The sequence below is a fragment of the Camarhynchus parvulus genome, chromosome 5 (assembly GCF_901933205.1).
Source record: "Camarhynchus parvulus chromosome 5, STF_HiC, whole genome shotgun sequence".
NCBI classification, from domain to species: domain Eukaryota; kingdom Metazoa; phylum Chordata; class Aves; order Passeriformes; family Thraupidae; genus Camarhynchus; species Camarhynchus parvulus.
Genome location: NC_044575.1, coordinates 30,739,144 through 30,764,245, shown reverse-complemented (window position 1 = coordinate 30,764,245; position 25,102 = coordinate 30,739,144). Strand labels below are relative to the sequence as shown.

The 25,102-nt window shown below is 35.1% G+C and overlaps 1 protein-coding gene across 2 annotated transcripts in view; it reads right to left on the bottom strand.

The window, feature by feature from the left end:
* The window catches only part of FMN1 (formin 1), a 124,123-nt gene that overhangs the window by 53,314 nt on the left and 45,707 nt on the right, over positions 1-25,102 (bottom strand). For both annotated transcript variants that reach the window (XM_030949303.1, XM_030949304.1), the window contains exons 6-10: positions 17,921-18,008; positions 9,152-9,213; positions 7,972-8,060; positions 3,166-3,295; positions 1,607-1,753 (exon numbers count right to left, since the gene is read on the bottom strand). In XM_030949303.1, coding sequence (XP_030805163.1) covers positions 1,607-1,753; positions 3,166-3,295; positions 7,972-8,060; positions 9,152-9,213; positions 17,921-18,008 — 516 coding nt within the window. The remainder of the gene's footprint in view (positions 1-1,606; positions 1,754-3,165; positions 3,296-7,971; positions 8,061-9,151; positions 9,214-17,920; positions 18,009-25,102) is intronic.

The window sequence follows — 25,102 nt, the reverse complement described above, 5'->3', positions numbered from 1 at the left end:
AAGAACTAGAATCACGGAATAATTTCAGTCAGAAAATACCTTTAAGATCGTTGAGTCCAACTGAAAATCCAGCACTGCCAAATCCATCAGTAAACTATATTCCTAAGTGCCACCTCCAGGGTTGTTGATTCTACCACCTCTCTGGGCAGCCTGTTCCAATGCCTTATAACCCTTTCAGTGAAGAAATTTTTCCTAATATCCAAGCTAAACTTCCCGTGAAAGAACTTGAGGCTGCTTCCTCTCAACCTATTTTCTGTTACTTGGGAGAAGACATCAACCCCCAGCTGGTTACAGTCTCCTTTCAGGGAGCTGCAGAGAGCGATAATGTTTCACTTGAGCCTCCTTTCCTCTCCTAAACTACCCCAGCTTCCTCAACTGCTCCTTTTAAGACTTGTGCTCCAGACTCTTTACCAGTTTTGATTATCTTTGGACATGCTCCAGCACCTCAACATCTTTAGGAGACAAAGGACTCAAGTCCTTTGGAAAAAGCTTTCATTAAAACACTGAACAATTCATCAAATGTGTTTCCACACTTTGTTAATGATGAGTAAAAAAGTAAAACAAGTAAAACAAAATGCTCCATAGAGAAACTGTTTTGCTGACACTTCCTGTCTCACAAATGCAGTCCTGTGTACATGAAGCATAACAGGGAACAAAAGCTTAAAATCTACATCTCTTGTAGTCAAGAAAGCATGTCTCACAAGAAAAGAAGAAGAGCATGAAAGTTTTTTCCTCACACTCCAAGTCTATACCAACATCAGCAGAAAATTATTTCCTATTCTTTGCTGCCTCCTATATCCATGTGGTGTCTAGGTATGTTCTGGCAAAGAATGACTTCAAGCAGTGATCCCAATGCCTACATTCCCTAACACCTCCTGCTCTGCCCTACAGAAATAAGAAACAAAGTAATCTCATCTCAGAAGGTGTCTGTCTAGCCTTTCAGCCCGACTTTGATCCTAGCATGACTAATCAAAAACCAGCTAGTGCTTCTCAAGTTTTTACAAAATAATTTACTGCCATCTATGAGCATTTTCTCATGCATGCCACTCAAGCTTCATGTCCTACATCCATTTAACTGACAATTAAAAAAAAAGACTGAAAGTATCTTGTTGGGTGTGACATCTCTTTGATCCCTTATACATCATTTGTTAGTGTATACAATGTACTAAAATGAACCATTATGGATATTTTGTTTTTAAACCTGATTTTTTAGGAGTTTTTATTTACACAGAGCAATCTTCATTTAAGAGCATGAAAAAAAGAATGAGGACATTTACTGGATAAGACTTGAGCAGTTTGTGCTCCCTCACTTCTCTCTACCCTACTGTTATTAAGTCCCTGCTAATAAAAGAGACACACAGGTTCTCAGATAAGGTAATTGTCCTAGTAGTACTGAACAGGAGAAATTAGATATTAAGGAAACACACACACGTTCTGGAGAAGGAGGTGAAAAGCTAGCATAAAAAAAGAGCGAAAACTGTACAAAGCACGTTGCTTTTTCAAGCAAGAATAGTAAGAAATAAGTGATTAACTTCTGTCAGATGAAGGAACAATAAAAAAAAAATCACTTCAGAAAAATTATCTTTAACCAGACATTAGTACTTACTCTGCTTTTGACATCCTTTAGTTTGGGGAGTATTTCCAAACCAAACCCATCAGCTTGACCTCGGGTCCTATTCCCGCCGTTCATATAATTTCCAAAAGCCAGAATCAAACCCAAAATTTCCTTTACACTTTTCATGCTCAGCAAAGCCTGGAAAATGGATACTGGTCTGTAAATACGGTTGACATAAAATTTCTAACTGCTAATATAAAATATTTTTTCATTTTATTGTGACAATGTCTGCGACATTTTATTTTTTGCTGAAGTTTTTTCTTGTCTGTTTTTACCTTGGTAGGTAAGGGAAGCTGAAGCTGGTGCAATAATCAAAACTTTAAGAGAATCATTTTTTACACTCTATCTCCATAAGATAAATATGTTTAATGTAATCCATATGAAGCAAATTATATGGCATCAAATACTATGTCAATGATAAAAAGATTAATGGAAGATTTCTAAACCTTCTCAGAAGACTTCAAAAATCTTACAGACAAGGAAGTGGTTTATCATGAGTTTGCATCATGCACAGTCAAATGGGGATGTGCTATTTTTGCTCTCACCAGTCTGCTTCTCATGGATCTGAAAATTCACATTCCTGGATCCATACTTAATCCAGACATAAGAGGGCTAAGGACTAATGACATGCCTCAGATCAGAAAACAGTGTAGAACTAGTGAATTATTTTCAGTTACATATAAAGACATCTGTCAGTTGACAATCTGAGGCCACAGGCATAATTTTTAACTATGTAGCCTTATACACTGGATAAATCAGTTTCAGTGTGAACTCCTCACAAGTGAACTGAAGGCAATACGGCTTTCCCTATCTCATACAACACTGATTTTTCATACCTCCTTTGAAAAGGAAGGAAACAAGTAACTATTTCTATCACAAAGAAATCCAAAGGGGTAGAGCATGGGTACTCTGTGAAAGCAGCTAGTCAAGAACTAATCTTCAAATTAGAGAAAAAAAAAAATTAACTACTTTTCTGGTTAGGATGTTAGATCTTTAGGCCACTATTTAATTTCTCTCCTAATTTTCACCTTGTTCTACTTTTCATAATTTATTTGTTATAATTTAAAAATCTTGTCCTTAGTCTTTCATAGTGTGTAGGTATTAGGTAGAGCTTTGCCCCATAGTAAAAATGATGCTGTATCAGGGTTACCAGAAATTAATAGATGCCAAGGGAAAGTAATAAGATAATGAACATGACAAGCATCTATTGGCATTAACAGTGCTATGCAAATAAAAGGCAGTTTGCAAGGTCCTGTACTAAGCTTGCCTTATATTTAATTCCTAGTTTATGGAGATTATCTATTACATTATGCAAAGTAATAAAAATCTACCATTTAAATACAAATAATTTCTACATACTCTATGGGGCATCACATGCAATTCACTTTCCTGCTTCCCTCTTCCTTCTTTTAAGCAGCTAAAAATTTACTACTACATTTATTTCCTAAAAAGACAGTAAGCAAGATCAAAGTTCCTCACTTTTGGTAAAAAAGAAGCCTAAATACTCTAAGACACATTCAAGTTTTAATTTAGCTTTCATGAGGACTTACCTTGGAAACACGAGTCACAATATCGACCTTCCGGTGCACTGACGTTATGCCTTCAGAGAAAACCGACTGGAAGATAATACACTGAGCTCGCTCTGCGAAGTTGGGGATTTGAGACAACTCATACAGAAATCTGTGGGGGAAAAAGGACTATTAATGAATCTTTATAATTCTTCTCAGTGGAGTACATAATGGATCAAAGCCTACAGTACCATGAAATATACATGCATTCTTTCCTTTTTGAATCAAATCTGTCAGAATTTATAATTGTTATATTCTTTATGGTAAGAATGCATTAAAAGTCTTATTAATGTCAAGAAAAAGGCAAGACATTAATCAGTACCATATCAACCATTAACTATCATAGCTGCACAGTAATAAACAGAGGAATCTCAAACGTAAATCATTAATTTGAAAAAAAAGAAAGGAAGATGTACATAGCGCTACCTACATACCAACTTATGCAGTCTTGTTTCCCTTAAAAATGTGCTCAGAAATACAGAACTCAATATATTCCTACAAATTTATTTCATAATATAAAATTTCTGCCAACAGCTTTCTTCTGATTCTTAGCATCAATTTTCCTTTTCTAATTTGCACCACACTTTCAATCATATAGCAACACGTTTCATGGGAACACACCTAGCTGCGTATTTAGCTCTAAAATACTTGCAGAGCATATCTGCCTTCAGTCACTGTTCAGCAAAGTTACTAAGCCTTCATCTGCTCTATATCTGGTCTCACAGGTATATATATATTCCTCATGACTCTATTGTAGCTTTTCATCTGTTAACTCTTGGTAAGTAACAATAAATGGAGGCATATTCAACAACTGTAGTTCAGACCTCACAAAATAAAAGCATCTCAAAGCATGAGAGATGCATTGAGAGAGAGATGAGATGAATTCCTCCCTTTTCATAAATTTAAAATAAAAGAGCTTGCCTAATAATACAAGAAGCTCTAGCATTTATTATAATAACAATATTAATAAAAATAATTTGCTCTTGGGTTTTAAATTCAAGTCTTCAGAGATACAAAAGCTTTTGTGAAATTCAGAAGCAAGCTTGTCTTTTGCTCCAATATCACTTTAGCATCATTCCTCTAATCTCCTGTCTACAGATATCCTCAGATTCCCTTTAATGCAATGCTGTAAAGATTTTTTTCTACCTCACTGAATTATAGGAAATTCAGTATTCAATTTATTAGCTTGAATTCTTCTTAACTTAATTTTAATTATTTAAGCCAATAGACCTTATTTTTCCAAATTATTTATTTTTCACAATAAATAAAACCAGTATGTTCAAATCTGCTTTACACGTTTCTCATGGATGCTAGGCTTTGCTGAGTACATAGTGACTGTTTAAGAAACCAGCAGAATTCACCTGTGGCTGGTGTGAAATACTATGTTTTAATTGGACCATTTTTTTGTTTCTTTTTGTTTCTTTTTCTTTCTCGCCTGATGAAAAAACCTATTGTGAGAGAAGGATCAGGGAGGCCCAGCTTGGCTCTTAGACTTAAGAAGTGGGAAAAAAGAAATGCCAAGCTGGTATTAATAAAAATGCTTCCTATTGGGAATGAATGGTATTGCCAGGAAAAAAAAAAGAGGGTATTTTGCACTTTGTGTGAGAGAAACAAAGGAAAGAAAAACCAAAATCCTTCATTAAAGTTCTAACATACATACAATTAAAAAGTTTAAATTCACAAAGTCAAATGACACATATTCTTGCCTTCCTGTGAAAAGAGAACTATTTCCCACATGGATGACCAATGAATACAATGTCATTGTGCTAAGAGTTAAAAGAGCATCAGTGTAAAAAGAAGATGTCTTCAGCTTCTGGAATTCAGAGTATTCAAAGTAAATACCCAGACAGAACACTTATAACTGAAATCTGTCACAAAAAGGAATCTTGGTGACTAAAATGTAGCAACCAATCAAAATGTCACAACATGAAAACTATGGCTGTCACAAATAAACGACCAATTCAGATGGACAAAACTTTAGAAGAGAAAGAAACATTCTTATTTTGATTTTGTGCTGAGAAAAGTAGGTTTTTTACTTAAAATAATGATGACGTGGCTGTGACATAGCTTTTGGACGGGTTTCTCATTACTACAATTCTGATGGCCTAAAATAAACATAGAAAATATGCTGTACATCTCCATGAGGTACATCGTACCCCTCTCTTTCAGAAACTGTCAAGAAAAAATGCTTTTACTTGAAAACTCCTTTAGCCTACCAGAATCTTGTAGCTAAGGACTAGAGAGAACTTTCAAGCCAGGCATATTTTTATGGTGTCAGTGTAAGAGAACATTCTTGCAGAAGATGGACAAGGAAGGCTGATTCTAAGGAGGTAAACTAATTTCCAGATGACATTTATCTGCATTTGAAGAATATAAAATTTAGAAGCAATTTTTGGGAAAAAGGTGTATCTAATCCCACAAGCTTCTAAGTATGACAGCAGGATTTAAACTGAAGTCCAAGCAGAGCTGTCTTCAAAGAGAAGCAAGTGGCATTACTGGGACAGGGATTATAAATCACTCCCTACTTCCTGAATCAAACTACATTCAAACCAGTACCATATTGTTACTATTTCCTTTATTAGTACTTATTTCACAGTGGAGAAGCCTACACAGACAATATACTACAACTAAATGGAGTCTCTTGGAAAGTAGCTATAGCATCTGTCTCCTCCTAGGAAAGACCCAAACTGTGGCCAATTTTGCATATAAATCTTTATCATGCCAATTAATATTAGCATTTTAACAGCTATTATCATGAAGAATAATTTAAGGGGGTATTGTTATGTTGCTGTCATCCTTACAGTTTATGCCAAATTTAACATACAAGCCAGACAAATAAAAATCACGTGTGGAGAAGAACGTCAGTGCTACCACTAAAGCTTTTTATCTGTCTGGTAATCCAAACATGTAAGGGTTTCCTTTAGACTTCAGTGAACTCAATGCAAAGATTTCACTATATGAATGACTACTGTTAGCATGTGCAACCATTTGATAAATTATTTCACGCACACTTTTGTTCTGATTCTCATTAAAGACAATACATGAGGCTTATGCCCCACAGCATAATCACACATACAAATTTAGCACTTTTCTGTCTTTAACCTTTTATGGGGCTAATAAGTAAAGCACAGCTCCAACAAATCTCCTGTTCTGCAGTTAGGCTGACTTAGAGGCTGACTGAGACAACAAAGCCAGGGGCACCTGATCTACTGAGTTTTCAGAAAGCCCATTATTTTGAAGGTCCAACAAAATTTACGGAAGTGCATAAAGGAAATTTTTGCCCCTTAAGCTACCTTTTAAAAAGCTAGTTTTCTTAACCCATGTAGTTTAATTATAGGGTAAAAATAGGATACTTAAGACTTGCAGAAAGAGGACTGAGTAATAATTGATAAAAAAATAGCTTTTGTCTTTGGTACTACTATTTCACTCTGAACCACCAGGCATAACTGCTTCATTTACCATTCTTAATTATGGAACAATGATAGTATAAATCCGACTTTGTATTTAATTAAGATTAACCTCTCTCCACTACAAGTTACAAAAAAGACAACCTCCTATAACCCTAGAGCTCTACAAGATTCGTATTCTCCAGAAGACAAAATGCATTCAAATTCATTTAACTTGGACATACAGCAAACAGACTGCCAAAGATTCAAGCTCTGGAAAACATCAGCTAGTCACACAATGTATCCTTATGCCCCAAGCCAAGGCAATGAAAACCATGGACATGGGATGCAGAAGTAAGCTAGTATATAAACTTTACAGATATTTGTCTTCTTAAGACTTACTAAAGAACAATAGCCTCTCTTCATCAAGAGTAAGATAATAGCCTTATCTCCTAATATTAGTGTGCAGTTACAAATGACTATTTAGCTGCCTCATGTAAGGAGAAAAAGAAAAAAAATAATCTGTTCTTCAGCACTCACATTTTAATGGGAAAAAAGGTATGAAAATACAGTAATTCTGACATTAACCAATCATATACCATCTCTATTTCAGTTCTTCCTCCCCCTACCCTTTCTTACCCAGAGACAGTAGAACAGACAAGATGGAAAAGGAAAAAAGATGACAGAGAGGCCTCTAGGAAGGAAGAATTGAAAAGGATAAGAGTACAAAAGAAAAAAGCAGTGAAGTAGCAGAAGACCAAAAATACTGGTAGGCCAATATCTGAAATTAAATGGCTACACAAAAAAAATCAGGATTGTCATTCTGTTAATAAATTCTTGAGGATTCTTTCATATCAGTCTAAGATGTATTAAAACAAAAGGAACAACATTTAAGTTTTTCATCCTAACAGTTGTCACTGGCCACAACAGTTCCAGGAGAACTGTGGCATCAGTCTTCTAGGTTTACAGTGAATTTGACCAGAGTATCCAAGGTGTCTTTGGCCATAGGATCAACCCAAACCCTCTGTTCATGCAGCTTTTTCAAATAATTAACAACCAAAATCAGTCAGGCCTTCCTTTATGAAAGGCTAATTTAGCCAGAAATGCTCTAAGGGAAGGAAAAGCCTTTCAAAAATGTGAGAATAGGAACAAAATTTTTATTGGGTCAAGGCAACATATTTTATCAGTTCAGGTGGTCAAAGTTGATGTAGTAAATTCTGCCATGTCTGAAAAAAGTTTTGTGATAAGGGCAAATTTTTCATCATGTCTTGAAATACACAAAGTTTATAATTTTAGAAAAGCTTATAATTACCAAGAATTATGTATCAAAACTGCTTTCAACATATAATCAAAGGACTACATTATGTAATGACAAACTATTAAAAAAACCCCAACAACTTACTGTTCTGGTTTATCTAGAAGCTTCAGTTCCTCCTCTTTTGAAGTCTGATAATATTGCTTGATTTTCTCCAGCTCATCCTTTTGTGCTCTCTGAGTGAATTAATATAAACTAATTAGTTACTAATTAGTAAGAAATTAATAAATTACTACTTTACCTGTTTGTCTGCAAGTCAGCAATTATGTTTTTTTCACTGAGAAACATTTAGACTATGCAAAAGAGGGATGCTTAAAGATCTTAAAGATCTATGATAAATTCCTTCAGTGCCTTATATGCCATTTACTGCACAGTACTATGCCCAAGAGTATTGTCCAAATATTTCTTGAACTCTGTCAGGCTGATTCCGTAAGCACTTCTCTGGGGAGTCTGTTCCAGTGCCCAAACGCCCTCAGGGTGAAGAACCTTTTCCTAATACCTAACCTAAATATCCCCTGTCATGACTTCAGGCCATTCCCTTGGACCCTATCACTGTCACCACAAAGAGAACATCTACCCCTCTTCCCCTTGTGAAGAAGCTGCAGGCAGCCACGAAGTCTTCTCTGTCTCCTCCAGGCTGACAGGCCAAGTGACCTCAGCTGCTCCTTGTATGTCTTGCCCTCAAGGTCCTTCACCATCTTCATAGCCCTCCTTTGGATGCTCTCTAACATCTTGTATCTTTTTTATACTGTGGCTCTCAGAACTGCCCTCAGCACTCAAGGTGAGGCCACCCCTGCTCAGAGCAGAGGGGACAATCCCCTGCCCTTGCCTGGCTGTGACACTGTGCCTGATGCCCCCCTGGACACAGGTGGCCCCCACAGTTCTGTCCAGCTTCAACTCCAACTCAGCTTTGGCTGCACACATTTTCTCCCTAGATTTGCAAGCAGCATCTCTGTATTCGTCCCACATCAGCTGACCTTGCTTTCACTGGGCATACACATTCTTTTTTTGCCTTGGCTCCAAAAGAAGATCCCAGCTCAGATAAACCAACCTTCTGCTTCATCTGCTTGAATACTTGCATTTAGGAATTTCCTGCTCCTGTGCCTTTCATAAGGCGGTATTTGAAAAAATAATCTGCACTGATGGACCCCAGAGCCTTTATAAGCAGTTTCTCAGGGGACCTTACTCGCTAGTTCCCTGAGCAGCCTAAAGTCTGTATCTGAAATACTTTGGTGATTAACCAAATTTTTAGCCCACCTTTACTTACATTTTCATATAGGGCTTCCAGCGTCTCCAGATCTACTACAGAGTCATCGACACACAATATAGCTGTATAGAATACAAACACAAATAAGACACTGGAAAACATAAATTAAGACTTCAGTTCTTTTCCTGTGAAATGTACCAAAGGGTTCTAACCTAGATACAGGACATTTATGTTTTCAATTTTTTTTTCCTGCATTTTTTTTTTGTTCTAATGTCAAAACACAGCACCCCTGCAAGAACGTTCTATAAACTCAGTCTCAGGAGAGTAGAGTTCTACTTTTTCTCTCCAATATAATCAGCAGTCAAAGATGTGACCAGTCAAGTAGCCAGCTGATTGTGTAGCTGCCCAGGCAGAAGAACATGAGAACAACTGATACCAGAAGACAACCAACAGCACAGATTTCATGTAAGCTTAGAAGGCTGGATAGGAAGGAATTGAGAGTGAGGATATTTAAGTCCCCCTGTGTGCACAGGAAATCAGTGAGATATGCTTGTCTAGGAGCTAGCAATCTTGGTAAGTAGACAAGTAGACCAACTTTCAAAGTTTACAAGCTATATAAATTTGAAAGCAGAAAAGACTGTGCTACAGTTTTTAAGCTATCTTCAACAAGTTTACATTTAAGTTAGTTTTATCCAATAGAAAACTATCCACATGACAATTTACAGATAAATCCTTTTCAACACCACACAGACACACATACTCTTCAGTGATTAATTATGCTTCATTACTAAAAATGAGAACTCTCAAAATGTTTCCTATCTTAATTCCAAATATTACTGTGCTTGGAATATATGAAATTGGTGCTTCCAACATTTGCAAATCCCATTACAATTTAGACAATTGGTATTGGAAACTCTTGCTGTTGGAAAATTGGTATTGGAACTCTACTGAAAACTAAATGGGATTGCCTCATGGTGCTTTCTAACACACTCTAATGTTAAATTCCAGCAAGCTGAGAGATGTACAGTGGAATGGAAGTAACTCTGGATGTTTAAATATTCTGAAACCAGCTTTTCCTCAAGATTCATAAGGGGACTAGGCACAATTCTTGAACTCATGGCTTATGCTTATATATTACTGAAAACATTAATCCCAAAAGAATCAAGGGCATAACCAGTGAGATGTTATTAGCTAATATCTGATAACTTATAATTCAACTGTATTGTATTTCCTCAAATGATCCTTGACTGCTTATGAACTTAGAGGATTTTAAAAGCTCTGGCTGCATTTGTAATCCATGTTTGAAAGGTGCAAGGCACACATCTTTAAATAATTATTTAAAAGTAATAAGCTTTCGCCTGCTCTACCACCTACCCCATGATTTTACATTGTGAAATTAACCAGCAGGCTAGTAAATTTTCTCTGTGGCAGGCTAATTAATTTTATTAAAAGGTCCAGTGACATTTAGAATGCTTTAAAATTCTGCCTGTCAATTATTATTCCAACTGTTGACATTACAACTAGGTTAGAAGTAAAGAATTACACAGAAGACAGCATCAATGAAAAATACCCAGTATTTCCAACCATTTTTGTCTTACTGGAAAGATGCAAAACCCTCAAGACTGCAACCAAGTGTAAAGCCTGAACCACTGAGATTGGCAAAAATCTTTGTTTAAAGAAAATTCCTTAGGGTTTGAATTTATAAGATTCTCTCTTATCTCCTGCAAAACAGTTCAAAGAGTTGCACTATCTTCTGTATCATCCAATAAAATTTCAAAAGAACCTAAGAGATGGAAAATCTCTTGGAACACTGGTTTCACAGTCCAATATATTTAATTGTTAAGATTAACAAGATGCATATTGAGTTCAGAAACTTTCCCTCGTGGTTTAACTTTTATACTATTTTAACATATTCTGAAATCTGCTTACAAGGAGAAATGTCCAAAGCTATCTAGAAAAAGCAACTTATTGGAGGCAATTTTGTATTTGAAATGCAAAACATATAATTGATAGTCAAATTTTTATGTACAAATCTATTATGATGACAGGAAGTAGTTCAGTAAAAACTCACTGTAATAAGAATATCAAGTGTTACACAACTAGCTGAATATTTCAGCCAGATATTTGTCACCAAAATGGCCCCAGAATCACAAAGTGGTTTTTAATGCTCTATTATGTTATCCATGTTTCTGCACTCAACATCAGATCTAACAAATCAGCATTGTTTTGAAGTGACATGATAAAACAAAAAGTGTTTGTGATAAAACTAATGAAATACAATCTGCTAAACCACATATTTAATAGAATTAATAATAATCAATTTTAAGAGATATTGACATGAGTTATTATCTATCTTGGAGAGAGCATGTGATTGTATAAAAGTACTCAGAAAATATTTTCTGATTTACTTGCTATACAAGCTGTACCACTATTATTAGCAATGAATGCATAGACAGACAACTGCAGTTAAAAATCAAGCCATCCAGCTGGACATCTTAGGATGTAAATATATATAGAGACACATTGCCAAAATCCACATAACCTCCTTTACTTCATCTTTATACATTTTATGCCACGCACATTTGGAGCAGAAGACAAAAATGAAAACATGCAAATTTATGATGGGCCCATTTTTTTGAAAAAAGCATTAATTTTGAAAAGCTAGAAGAAATCCCCAAATTCACAGGTGTCTTCATATTCTTATTCTTAAAGTATGCCATGTACAAATACTTTCACAGTATTTTGTGTAAATTAGCTTGAATTGCAGCAGCTTAAAAAAACCCACTGCACTAGATCAAAGAAAGTAATTATTTTGATTTTCACTTAAAGTAACAAAAGCTTTTAAATTTTTCTATGAAAAACAAAACCCAATTTTAATCATATGTATATTAACTTCACCAAAATTAATGCAAACCTTGGTATGTTTTTCAAAAAGCTCTTCCTGATACAGTGAATTTAACCATGATACTTTACTGCATTAAATCTCATTATATCCGCTTATGTAAGTGTAAGTAATATAGGTGAAATATCATAAATCCACAAAAGAGGCTCCAAAACAATAAATAGCTATTACAATATCAATCATCATTGGTGGTTTTTACTTTCATCTTGCTTTCTAGTTAGCTGTCTTCCTTGCACTGTCAGTTCAGTTAGAATATTTCACCTACACCTCACAATATGTCAAAAGGAAGTAGACTCATGCTGTGAAAAGCTGGTAATTTTATTGGGTTCCTCTACCTTTAAAAAATCTGTTACTTGGCCAAGTCTGGTTTCTGAGATCCTTTTTTGCAGGGAAATTGAGGCAAACATTTTTATGTTGCCTATGGTGTCTGCTCACAAGAAGAAGAATTTATATACACAAGGATCATTAGTGCAGGGTTGCACCCATTAGGATATAATAACCGTCAGCTAGGACAAAAAACAGAACAGCATCATGCATTCAAACTAACAGGCACACATAAAAATACTTGCCAGCTACATTTCACATACTAAGAGCATTGCTTCAAATATAAACTTATACCAAAGGTTTTTAACATACTAACTTCTAAAAAATGAATTTAACAGATTCCCTGCTGCACAGATTTTTCACATATTCTGATCAATTCGAAAATGTAAAGGAAAAAAAAAAGCTGAGAATTTAAAGCATACTGTGTGCAGTGTACATACAACTTTAGAACATAGAGTTTAATGTGAAAAATATACTTACCTCCTCTAAATAAGCCTAAATACCAATAGTCTTAAGGCAGAATCTGATATACAGCCTCACTCCTACTAAACACATTTTGGCTAAATCAGGATTTAAGTCCTGCTGACAGAGCTTACATGCACTCCCCAGTATCAAACCATTTAATGTGACAATTAGACTATGAAATATGAAGAAATCACCTTAACTGCTCCCAAATAATAAAACAGAAGTACATTATTTAAATAGAAGGCGCTTGCCAAAGCTCTATTTATTTGACCTGGAAGTGCTTAGTTGTTTTAGGTACTGCATTCCTTTGAGTAAGGCTTGATTTCATGGGAATATGCAGCCCATCATTGAGAAACTTAAATAAAATTGTGACTGACCTAGTCAATTAGACAATGACTGTTAAATACTTGGCAAAACAGCCTGTAATATCCAAATCCCTCTGGTTTATTTCTGACAAACTGATAAGTTATCAACTTGTTTAAAGGTTTTCTCCAGTATTAATTGCCACGCCACCCCCCAAAAAATATACATAATAAAGAAGCACCATGGGCATAATGGAGGCTTAGAAGACTAAGAAAGCTCGAATCCTGTAAGATGTCCTGAACAAAAGATTCTGGCACTAATGTTAACCTACCCAGATGCAATGGATATCCAAAACAGATGAACAAAAATATATGTTGTGAATTTTCCCAAAAAAAGAGAAAAACATTTAATTTTAAATAAAATAGTTTCCCAACTTCTGAGATGGGTATGCAACTATCTTTATACTTCATGCAGAATATATAGAATACATACAAGTAATATTTTGGGTAGGTGGGAAAGTCACAAAACTTTCGAACAACAGTTTAGATGTGCCATAACGCATAACTCAAACTACGACAATGCAAACCTATTTATAAACCTTCTGTGTGCTCTTATTAGAGCAATCTCAGGATGACTAGAAATATAATACTGAATCAGAATGGTTATTAGACTGATCATTAGTCTGGTTGGGTTAATCTACAGTTCACATTCTTCCAATTTTTTTACTCCCATATGCTGAAATGAAGGGGAAATCACAAAGTTGAAAGAAAAGAGTCAGATGCTTCACTTTTACCATTAGAAATGATCTCTATGCTAAGGATAAATGTTAAGTTCTCCCCTTTTCATCCAGGCTATATTCAGTCAGCTACAGCACAGCTACCATGGTTTTGGTAAATGTAGCAGCAAAGTCTGCAGCTCTTCAGTGGGGAACATACTGTACCTTACTACCACAAAGCGTACAAAAAGCTACTAACTGTGCATCTGATGTGATCTACCACATCTCAAAGATTTAGTCCCATGGAAAATATACCAGCATACATACCAGCAGACCACCTAGTTAACATGCTCTGACAGCAATCAGCAATATTTGACAGTGAAATATTTCCCCAATGTAAAGAAGAACTTCTGGTGCTCTAAAATTTTAGTGGCAAAATGCAGGTACTATGAATGTAGGGAGGGATTTGGGATAATCACTCTTTTGAACATAAGACATGTATATTTTATCTACATCCTATTTTCTGTAACTAAAAGTTTTTTATCTGGGCTGCCTCACAATTTTGCCAGCTAACTCTTGAACAAGGATCTTATGGAAAATAGCTCATGGAAAGCCAGTACAGGTGACATACACTGCAGAAAGGAGTACTATTATGTATTATCCAGTGCACTGCTATTGCCAGCTACTATTTTGGAACTGTCTCAAGGAATATTGCCCTGTAAAATGTTGGGACAAGGACCTACACAGTATTTTCACATACAGCTATAATCAGCATTTCCCATTACAAACAAAATGTAAACACCTCGCTGTAGAGTGTTTCCACAGCAAAACCACATAAGTAATGCTGATCTGCAAGTTTGTCTCAAGTTGTAGTATTTCAGCTGAACAATGATAGGAAAAGACAGAAATGGATTGATATGAAATGGAGATTACCTCTTTAAGTGGGGATGCTTACAACATACCTAACAAGTGATCTCTGCTATTCCTCATCTCCTTTTATAAAGGTTTTTAAAAAATGCAGAGAAGCAGCCTTAAAAATAATCTCAAATCTATGCACAATTTGATTACTGCTATTTGTCTTTTCAAAATACAGATCCTATATAGCATACTGAGTCAGACAGACTTTCTGCCTGCTTCTTCTGCTCAGGAAATGAGTAATATTAATAGCGGTCTAGCAAAAAACTTTATTGCCCTCACCAGTACCAGATTCACCAGTGCTCAGAACACCGAAATACCTGGATTTGTTCTCTCCCACTGTATAAAAAGCTGAGTCTTAGGACAGGTGCAGCATGACAAGGTTAACCTTCCCTGTGCATCATATAACACCAACAGTACCCAAAATAATTCTTTAGTTTTATGCTGTCTTGACCTTAGACTGTACTCAGAAGCAGTATGGATATAAACTTATCTGCAAAGGATGAACTTCATTCTCTTAAACAAATACGTGTGGGAGATCCCCTTCCTGAAGTGTGGTGGCTGGCACATTATCAAATGCAAACTCAAACATCTGGATGCCAGATATGGTCATTTGCTTGTTTTGCTCTGCTGAGCTCTCTACAGAATATGCTGTGAAGCTATGTACTTTGACTTGAGAGGATAATCCTATGGATGCAGAAATCTCACAATATTTTAAAGGAAGATGCAATTTTTCTTGTGGTTACTCTTTTGTTTTCTCTACAATTTTGCCTGCATCTGTATGCACAGGGCAGTTCATCTGAGAATTTCTCTACCTGCATTCTATAACTGCTACCTAAAGTAGACTAACTACATCACACATAGACCATACATTCATTTGTACATGACTTTACAACAAACATGGTCATAAAAACTTGAAATAAAAATTAGATTTTTTTTTCACTTCTGACTTTCTTTTGGTTCAGACTTCTACATTCTCTGTTGTAAGTGGTCGAGGGCTATTAACTTTCCCTGTTTTTCATGTACTGAATTACGCCATGGAAACTGGCATGAAAAAAGAGATGAGTGCTTAATCTGCATGTTTTTAGAGATAGCTCTTTGCAACTCCACTTTAAAAAAAAAAAAGTTGACATTCATGACCCAATGATTACATGCTTTTTTTGGTTAGGTGTTGTCATGCACCATTTAGCCTACTATGAATTTTTTTCATCCAGTGCATTGACTACAGCAGTCTTCAAATAATTTTTCTGCTGAGAGGCACGACTGCCCACAGATTTAAATTACACAAAATACTATGAAATAAACAGAAATTAAAAGAGAAACAAGCATAATTCTAATGTTGTTTTTAGAGTAATGTACATTTCTAAAGGTCCTCTCTACAGAACAATGTTTTCCCTGAGTTTTGTGAACCATTTTTTCACTCTAGATAGTCTCTGAACACAGATTTTGCTTAGAATCAGTCAGACAGCCTTGTTAGTATATTTTTTAAAAAGCTCCACTAATGGTTTTCCCAAATCCTGATGGTAACTCCTAGCTGTTTCCATAAGCAAGAGGCAGCATATCCTATTGCCACCTTGAGCAACACATGTGGTGACAGGCCAGTCATTTGCTACCTCAGACAAGAAAGGGCGATGAGTTCTAAACTTTTCTACAGTGACAGCACTTGTTTTGGTGTCTTTCTTCTACCAACACTAGTTTTCATTAAACTTCTAGAACTACATTAGCTACATCTACAACTGCAAGTAGTGTATTCTTTAGAAATGGATGTGTAGACAGCAACATTTCACACTATACATGTTTCAGGGAGTTCTAACTATCTCTGATCTTATCCTGGGGAATTTAGAGACTACTATATATGGAGACTGATGGCATGCTCCTAAAGCAAATCTTCTAATTTAATTTGATTCTGAAGCATGTTTGTGCACTCTGAGACTGCTCTGCATTGCTCTGCAATGCGAACACAGCCAAGGGGACAACTGATACATGTGATTCAAAAGCGCACTGCGGACTCAAGTTAAAAATGCTATTGGATATATATCCGGATATTTGGGTCATTGTGGTCTCTCAGAGTTGGTATAAATTGGCCAGAAGATTTCAAATGCTACACAAGTACAGCGAACAACTGAGAGAGATAGAGACGCTCTATTTCAGTAGAATGTCATGGCATGGAAAATAAAAAGAAAACCAATCTCTGAAGATTCTTAAGAATATTACCCAGTTTTTGTAATAAAGCTTCTATCCTATCCCTGTGCTGCTGACACTTCTGCCAGCAAATTATTTAGACCTTTAGTAATAGTTGGTTTTTTCCATCTCATTCTGATACCTTTCACACAATACTGGCAGACACAAAGTTATTCCTTCTTTTCCCTATTCCTCTGCATCCCAAGAGACATCTGTAAGCCCTTGCGCTTTTAAAGTGCTAGATGCTCAAAGGCTCTTTTGAAATTAATAATAATCAATGCCAGCAGCATCTCAACACCCTACCCAGTATTTGCATGTGATGGAGGGAAAACAATAGCAAGAAAGGAGACATCAACTTGAGTTGTTCCAGCAGTTGTTTTAAATGGTGAATATTTTCCTTTTCTTAATGTGAAAAAGAAATAAACAATATCCTTAAACAATATCTTTTTAAATCCAGAACATAAGCAGACTCTCAATCACCCCAGTGTTCTGAAAAATCTGTATTTCTCTACAGTTGTATTGGCAAACTCAAATAATTTCTACCAGTAATGGAATTTACAACTGACTAGCCCTATGCTTTGAAAAATGCCATCCAGTAATTCTCTTTCTGATTCTTACATGGTAACACCAGTTTGGGATGTACTTCTTATACTGTTAATGAAGCAAAATGTAAATATTAAAAAATACTGACTACATGCTTGAAGCCTGAAAGATTTATGCATAAGCCCCCCATTTAATCCCTGTTGGTGGACAACTTGCTTTAGAAAAAGCAGGGAATTGCAGGGGAGGAATATGGAAACACTGTACTGAAATTGTTATGCTAACTATAAAGGTACAGAAAGAGTTGTACCTAAATTCAATTATAGTTTATAGTGAAATTTTTACATAAACTGGAATATATTGAAAGAATGATTCTTCTGGTAGTTTAGGAGACTATTCAATACAAATACTGCACTGTCAGAAATCATCTGAGGGTTATGATAAAATATCCATGCATAATGCATTGTGTGAGAAAAACACTTACCTTGTTGAATATCCTTCATCTCCAAGTGCAAACTTGATATTAAAATTCCTACAGTTTGAGATCGCTTTCCATCCAGCAATTTGATGATCTAGAAAGGTGATGCAAAATGATCTGAGACCAAGGGAACACTCCACAAAGGATTCAGTCACTTTTATAACAGAAGCTAATTTGTGAATTGAATTCAGTATTTCTTCAAACATCAAATCCTTTTATTAACTAAATGTGGTAGTAAGACCATCATCTTATCTTTGTGCTCTGCACCTTAACAAATGAATTTTAAGACTATGTTCTTTAAGTTCTACCAAAGAACATCACCTCTTACTTGTAGGATGCTGTTACATAGGAAAAGAAAAAGGCACATCAAATATTTATTCTGGAACATGTCGTCCCCCGCCCCCCCCTTTTCTTTAAATGACATTTAAGAACTATTAAAGATACTGAGTACATCACAAGTTCCTTAGTTTGTCTGGTACTTTACATTTCAGTGTGAACAGGCTTAGGTCTATTTTTTCAGCAAAGAATCAATTCCTGACCAAGAAGAATTGAAGAATTGTCTTTTTATGTCCTCTCAACACTATTTCTAGAACACTGGGCACTACTCAAAGTATTTCTTTTGCTCGTGTCTGAATATGCTTATTCCACACTGTTGACACTCCATAGGGACTTCAGGATTTTTTTCACATTTGGGTACAGATATTTGAGAGTATAATATACTGACATTCAGACTGTAATACTTTCTGATGTCAGTTTAGGGGGAGAAGAAGAAAGAGGAGGAAGAGAAACCTTAATGTTATTTTGGCTGGTTGAAATTACTTATAAAGAAAGGGATCAGTGTTGCTCAGATGTTACAAATGTAAAACACTTATCTCCCACAATGTCTGGGATATTGGTATTTGTGATTTTGATTTATTTCATAAGAAAGACATGACAGGAGCACATCACGAAGTGCAATATAGACACAAATTCTTCAAAAATACAAAATGTTCTGATTCAAGCAGATGGCTTACTTCACAGTGTTGATGTACAAGAACTATCAAAAATACTAATTCCTATGCAAAATTAAAATGAATAGCAATGTTCTCTCTAAATTTATATTCTTAGTATTTGAATATTTAATTTATATTTCTCCAAATTTAATTTTATTATTTAAATTAAAGGTAGCACTTATATTTGGATATTTAATCACAGTAAGATCTTAAAGCGATTGTTATCCCTTATTCCTAGAATACTTTTACTGATACTCAAAGACAGGTAACCGACAAAATTTGTATTAATTCATAAAAATGTTCCCTATCTGTGTTTTATGTGACTTACAAATATTTGCCTATGAAAATACTTAGTCACTCATCAATAAAAAACTAAATTTTTTGACAAATAGAAGAAAAAGAGAAATGATACTGACATTTTCATGTGAAAATGCAAAGTTAGTATTTAGAGTACTGAAACTGGATAATACATGCACAAGTTGGAACAATTGCTCCCTTCAACAAAGATCTGTCAGATATTTAGATATTTTAGGTCCCTCTTGTAGGTACTCAATAATAAACTTATGTTAAAGTAGATACTGCATATTTTCGGCCAAAATTTGAAAAAAATCTATCCAGAGAGTTTCTTCTGCCTATATGTACAGCACATATGATGGATATTAAGAAATTAATACTGTGGAAAGTGTTTTGTTCAAATGACAAAGTATTCAGGCTCTTTATGTCCTGAGTACACAAGCAGACAAGATGATTTTGCTCCAAGTTACCTTAAATGAATGCTGTGGAAGCATCACATCCTGCTGACTGATTCTGCTGAGCAAATATAAGTAACTGCCTGGTTTATCATGGTCATCTCTGAAGCTTTACATGAATTTGCTGAACTCCACAGCACATTAACTTCTTACAGGGATAATTACAGGTTTGAGCAGTATGCAATTTGTACAGCATTCACTGACCTCCAAGCTGACCTTGTTCAGGGAAAATTCATAGGTTGTCATAAACCCCATTAGACATGCCTAGTTTGAGGCAAAACCTTTCCAGACTACAGCTGTTGTAGACAATATGACATTTGAAATCATTCCACTGAAGTATTTGTAAGTGCAGCTATATTCTCCAGACATGATCAAACTAGCTCACATCACTAAGCAAGACCTCCCCCCTAAACAATTTGTGAGAAAACCATTAAAGAAAGCCCTATATAATTTTAAAAGTTAAACCAGAGATTAATGATTTAAAACAGCAACTGACTGTATGTTCACTTGCATTTTAGACAAATGTACACATGGTCACAATTACCAGGCATCAAGCTAGACGCAGACTACCTGAAATAGCTTCAACCAAGTAACTGAAGGCTAATAACTAATTCATTAGAGAGCAGAAATGGAGGACCATGACAACAGAACAGCTTGCATTAAGCATAAATTTACTTCAAACCCATAGTTATAATGCTAAGTATTATACTGAAATTTTGTCATAGATTTTTAGAATCAATGTGGAACTTGAAAGATTTTGCAGTTAAAATATATAATCAGTAGTAAAACAGAGAATTAATTTTCAAAGACACTAACTTTGTCCCAAATGATGGTTATTCTGTCACTAAGGGGGAATTACATATGTGTATGAATTCCAAACAGAAAGGAGACACAAAAAAATCAGCACTTTTTCAGTCCAGTAAAAACATAAGGCAAATAAAAGGAAAGTTTGTAAAGACTGTGTTGAACTATTTAGTCTATGCTTTTAAAAGACAAATCACTGATCACCTCTCAGCATATTGGGACTTGCCTGTAGCTGGCAGTGACAGGTAAGCAGCTACAAGCCAGCTGATGCTGCTGTGCCAGCTGGTGGGGTTTGTCAGCTGCCTGTTGCTTCTCCAGACTAAAAATGTATTGTTGTAATGGATGTAGCATCTTCTGGCTCAGTGACAAAATTGTGACCACTGGTAATAATTCCTTTACTTCACTGATCCATAGCATTATTTGATTTTTGCTGGTTTTTCCCCCATTTTTTAATGTTAAGTTTTTAATGTTAAGATTTGCTGTACACAAGTGTCTCATGTACATCTTTCAAATCTTTATAATCTAATTAAAAAGTGAAGACATACCAAAGCTTGAATACACTAATGAATTATTCTGTCATTCCCATTAGAAGGTGTTTCTCTAATGTAGCCAGAAATTTATTTCATTAAATATTGTACAGCAGACTTTACTGTTCTGTCAAACTGCAATGTCTATATTCTGTCCAGGACACTTACTGGTGCTGAAATCTGAAGAGATTCAGCTTACTTTAGTGATTAAAAGTTAAATCCTTCCTCCTGGTGGTGCATAGATTCCTTCCATAATATTTAAATTTATTGAGAAAAGCCATAAGCTAAAAAGCTGTCCTGCATATTACAGCATTTCCCTCCATTCCCACTCACCAACTTTTACAGCAAATCAACAGCCTGGACCTATGTTTGGATTGCTGAAACCCTGTGCAAACACAGGAAGAATATTCTGCACAAGAAGCCAAAGTATGTCCCTCAAGCAATGCTGCATAAACAATCCAAGAGTTACCAATGAAATTTCAGAAGCTTAAGACTAGACATTATCTCTCATATTTTTACTCAAGAAAGAGCCAAATTTAACTGTTTTCCTTAATATGGGTGAACCATAGCTTTATATTTTTTAAAGTCTATTTACAATTTTATTAGCTTGAAAACACCACTACTTTTAGCCTTTTTCTAAGGTACACACAAATGGCAATATATCAGGTTCAAATAGGAGGTGTGAATGAGCTAGTAAGAAACTTTTCTCAATATCTTACTCCTATCAGAATTGCAAAATTTAGACAAACCACAAAATAGATATTCACCCTGTGGATAATTTCTATATTCTACATGCCTTCAGAGTTTTGTGATAAACAAGGAATGCCAGTTATTTTTCTCAGCACAGCATAAAATATAAAAAGAAAGTGAGAGTGCCTCGGACGAGCATGCACTAGCATTTCAGTACTTCTGCTTAAGTTTGAACACTGTTTATTATCTTATGCAGACAGCTGAAGACAGTCATTGTGTTTCACCCCTGCAAAGCATCCAACATTTTCTGCAATATCTGCCCTTCTTGCGGAAACGCAAAATTTATTAATTGTAATTCCTCATTTAGTTAGATGGACAAAAATCTTGTTGACAGGCATATCCCTTTCAGTTAAAAAAATGCAATTCACTCAAAATATTGACACTCTACGTAAATGAGAACACATGTTAATAATTATGTGAAGTCTGTTAGAGATAATAGACAACAGAAAAGCCATTATCTTTAATGTCCTCCTGCGTCTTTGAAATTATAATCATTGCACTAAAGGGCCAAAAATGATTGATGGACTTTCATTTGGAGCATACACCTGACACAAATTACTTGACATTTATTCTTTTTTTTTTGGAAAGATGAAGACAGAGTGGCATCACAAATATCCAACTATCCTGTTTCTTGAAAAAGTATAGAAAATACTTGAGTTTTTAAGGATAAATTACTAACAAGTGCTCAAATATATTGGAAAAACTAACACAATGTCAAAATATGTGTTAAATCTAGCAATGGAGCTAAAAAATGCACATGGAAAAAATTGCAGCAAATAAATCTTTTTTAAATATCTCTTTTTCAAGATTACAGAGTATTAGCTTAAAACATAATGAATAATGTCTTTTATTTATTTTATTTATTCATATTCAGGTGTTAAGGGACTTTTGTTTTTCTCCAATAATTTGAACTTTTCCTTCTGCAGATTCAACCACTTCAGAAATATAAAATAACCATTAAATAAATCCCACTCCTTCTCTATATTATTTATCCACCTAGAGTCTGGGAAAGTCATCAATCATCTCTTCTCCATTTCATCGACATCAACTCCAAACATTTACTGCATTACATTACTTCATATTAGATTATAATGCATTCAGTCTTATTCAAAAACATTTTTATGAGAGACGAGTTATATTTTTAATGTTTATATATGTTGCATAGTATTTTGCTCTAATACTGGGACATAACTAATATATTCATCTAGCCAGTAAATTCTCCCAACCAGAAAAAACAAAATTCTATTCTCAAGACCTAATATCAAAACCTCAGAATACTAATTTTTATCATTATCTACATAATACATAGAACATTAATTGAAAGCTTGCATACATGCAGAGTAAATAAATGCAAGAACAAGAGTGTCCTGCATTATTTCAGAGGGTGTACAGTTGGAAAAAAATAAAGTTCTTCCAAAGGTGCTACATTTTCCAAAGTGCTGCATGATCAAAGAAGCATGAGCAGCCACACAGTTTGCAGAGCTTCCATTATAATAACAAAATTCAAGTCTTCAAGTATATATATTTGTGTACTAGAAACGTACACCTGACCTTCGTTTAATCTACATTGGGTTTACATTGTATCACCATCAAGTGAATGAACTACATTTTTCCAAAACAAGTTATTATATTTCTAAAAATAAGTAAAATCACCTTTTATGCAATCCTTTAGGTTGTATTACCATTGCTGCTGAGATTCTTAATTTCTGTTCCTTTCTTTCCCCACATACTTATCAGAAGCCTCTAGAAATCAGTGTAACCCAATAAGTCATTTCTATCTGGCATGAATGCAACAAATTTGGGAATCATGAAAGTATTTCTGAAAAAAGCATAGACAGCTGTTTCAATCCATAGGACAATGGGCAGAAGGTGGACTCTATGTCTTTTAATTGATTAACAGCATCAAGATGTTGAAAAGGCACTCAAAATGTCATTCACAACATTTCTGCACTTCAAGACACTTATCAATTATAGGTGTACCATTCTAAACAAACTTTTCTAAAAATCTCCAAATACAGAAACACAATTTCCCTAGCCAAAATTTTTCTGCATTCCTTTGGTATCCTTGCTCTTAGAAAGCTTTTCATAATTTTTCTCTGCAACAGCTGCATGCACTTGATTACACTTACACTGCGTGTCCCAATCAACCTTCTCCTTTCTAGACTAAACAATCATAATAATTTGATTCTTTCTTTAGAGACTACTTCACTTTTCATCATTCTCCCTCTTCTTGACTCTTTACAGTTAGCAAATTTTTAATGAAGGGTTGTAGTGCCTAAATGTAGATGCAGTTCTTAACTGAGACATGGCTGAGTAGTGTTTTGCAAGCAATACTTCTTGATCTATCAGAGTTTTGCTTTTCATTTTTAGTATTACTATGATTTGACAATTCAAGTTCCTCTTGTGAGCCACTATAAAGCCAAGACTCTTTCTGCTGAACTATTACCAGTCAGTTAGCAAGCTGTATGCCATCTTATTTTTTAGGTAGCTGAATATTCTTAACCGTATTAACCTTGTGGTTAACTGCATTAGCTTTGCGCTTATCTTTGTCTGTCAGATGAGATCTCAGACACATGAAAGCCTTGTGAAGGATCTACTTCAGTACATTTGAAGCCTCTCACAAATAGGTGGTGGCCACAGAGTTAGCATTCTGCTATCCAAGAAATAATTGAAAATACCAAAGTAACTACAGCCAGCAGAGAAATCCACAGAGTCCCTAGTGTATTCTCCTATTTTGACAGTGAGTATATATATGCATAAATAGAAATATGATTGATGATATATTGAAATATTATTGATATACTATCAATATTCATTTTATGAAACATTTTATTATATTGTAATTATATAATATATATGACTATAAATATATATGTATAATATGAATATATACTCAGAAGTTTCCTTTCTGAGCATAACTTGCCAAATGGTACTGGAAAATAAACCAGCCATTCCATTTATCTTAATCACAGAATCAATCAGGTTGAAAAAGATTTCTGATATCAAGTCCAACCTATGACTGAACACCACCATGTCAACCAGACCACAGCACTGAGCGCCACAGTCAGTGTTTCCTTAAACACCTCCAGGGACAGTGACTCTGCCACCTCCCTGAAGAGTCCATTCCTAAGGCTAATCTCCCTTTCTGTGAAGAAACTCCTCCATGTCCAACCTAAATCTCCCTAGTACAGCTTATGTAGGACATTTAGACATATCTGGCTGAAAATGGCAGGTGTCTATCAGCTGTAAGTAAAAGAAAGCAGAGCATACAGTGTCCACTACCTGGAAAAATGGGTAAGAACAGAACAAACTGAAATTTCTATAGGCTTTCCACAGAAGTATTCATTTCACAGCCTAGGATACAGT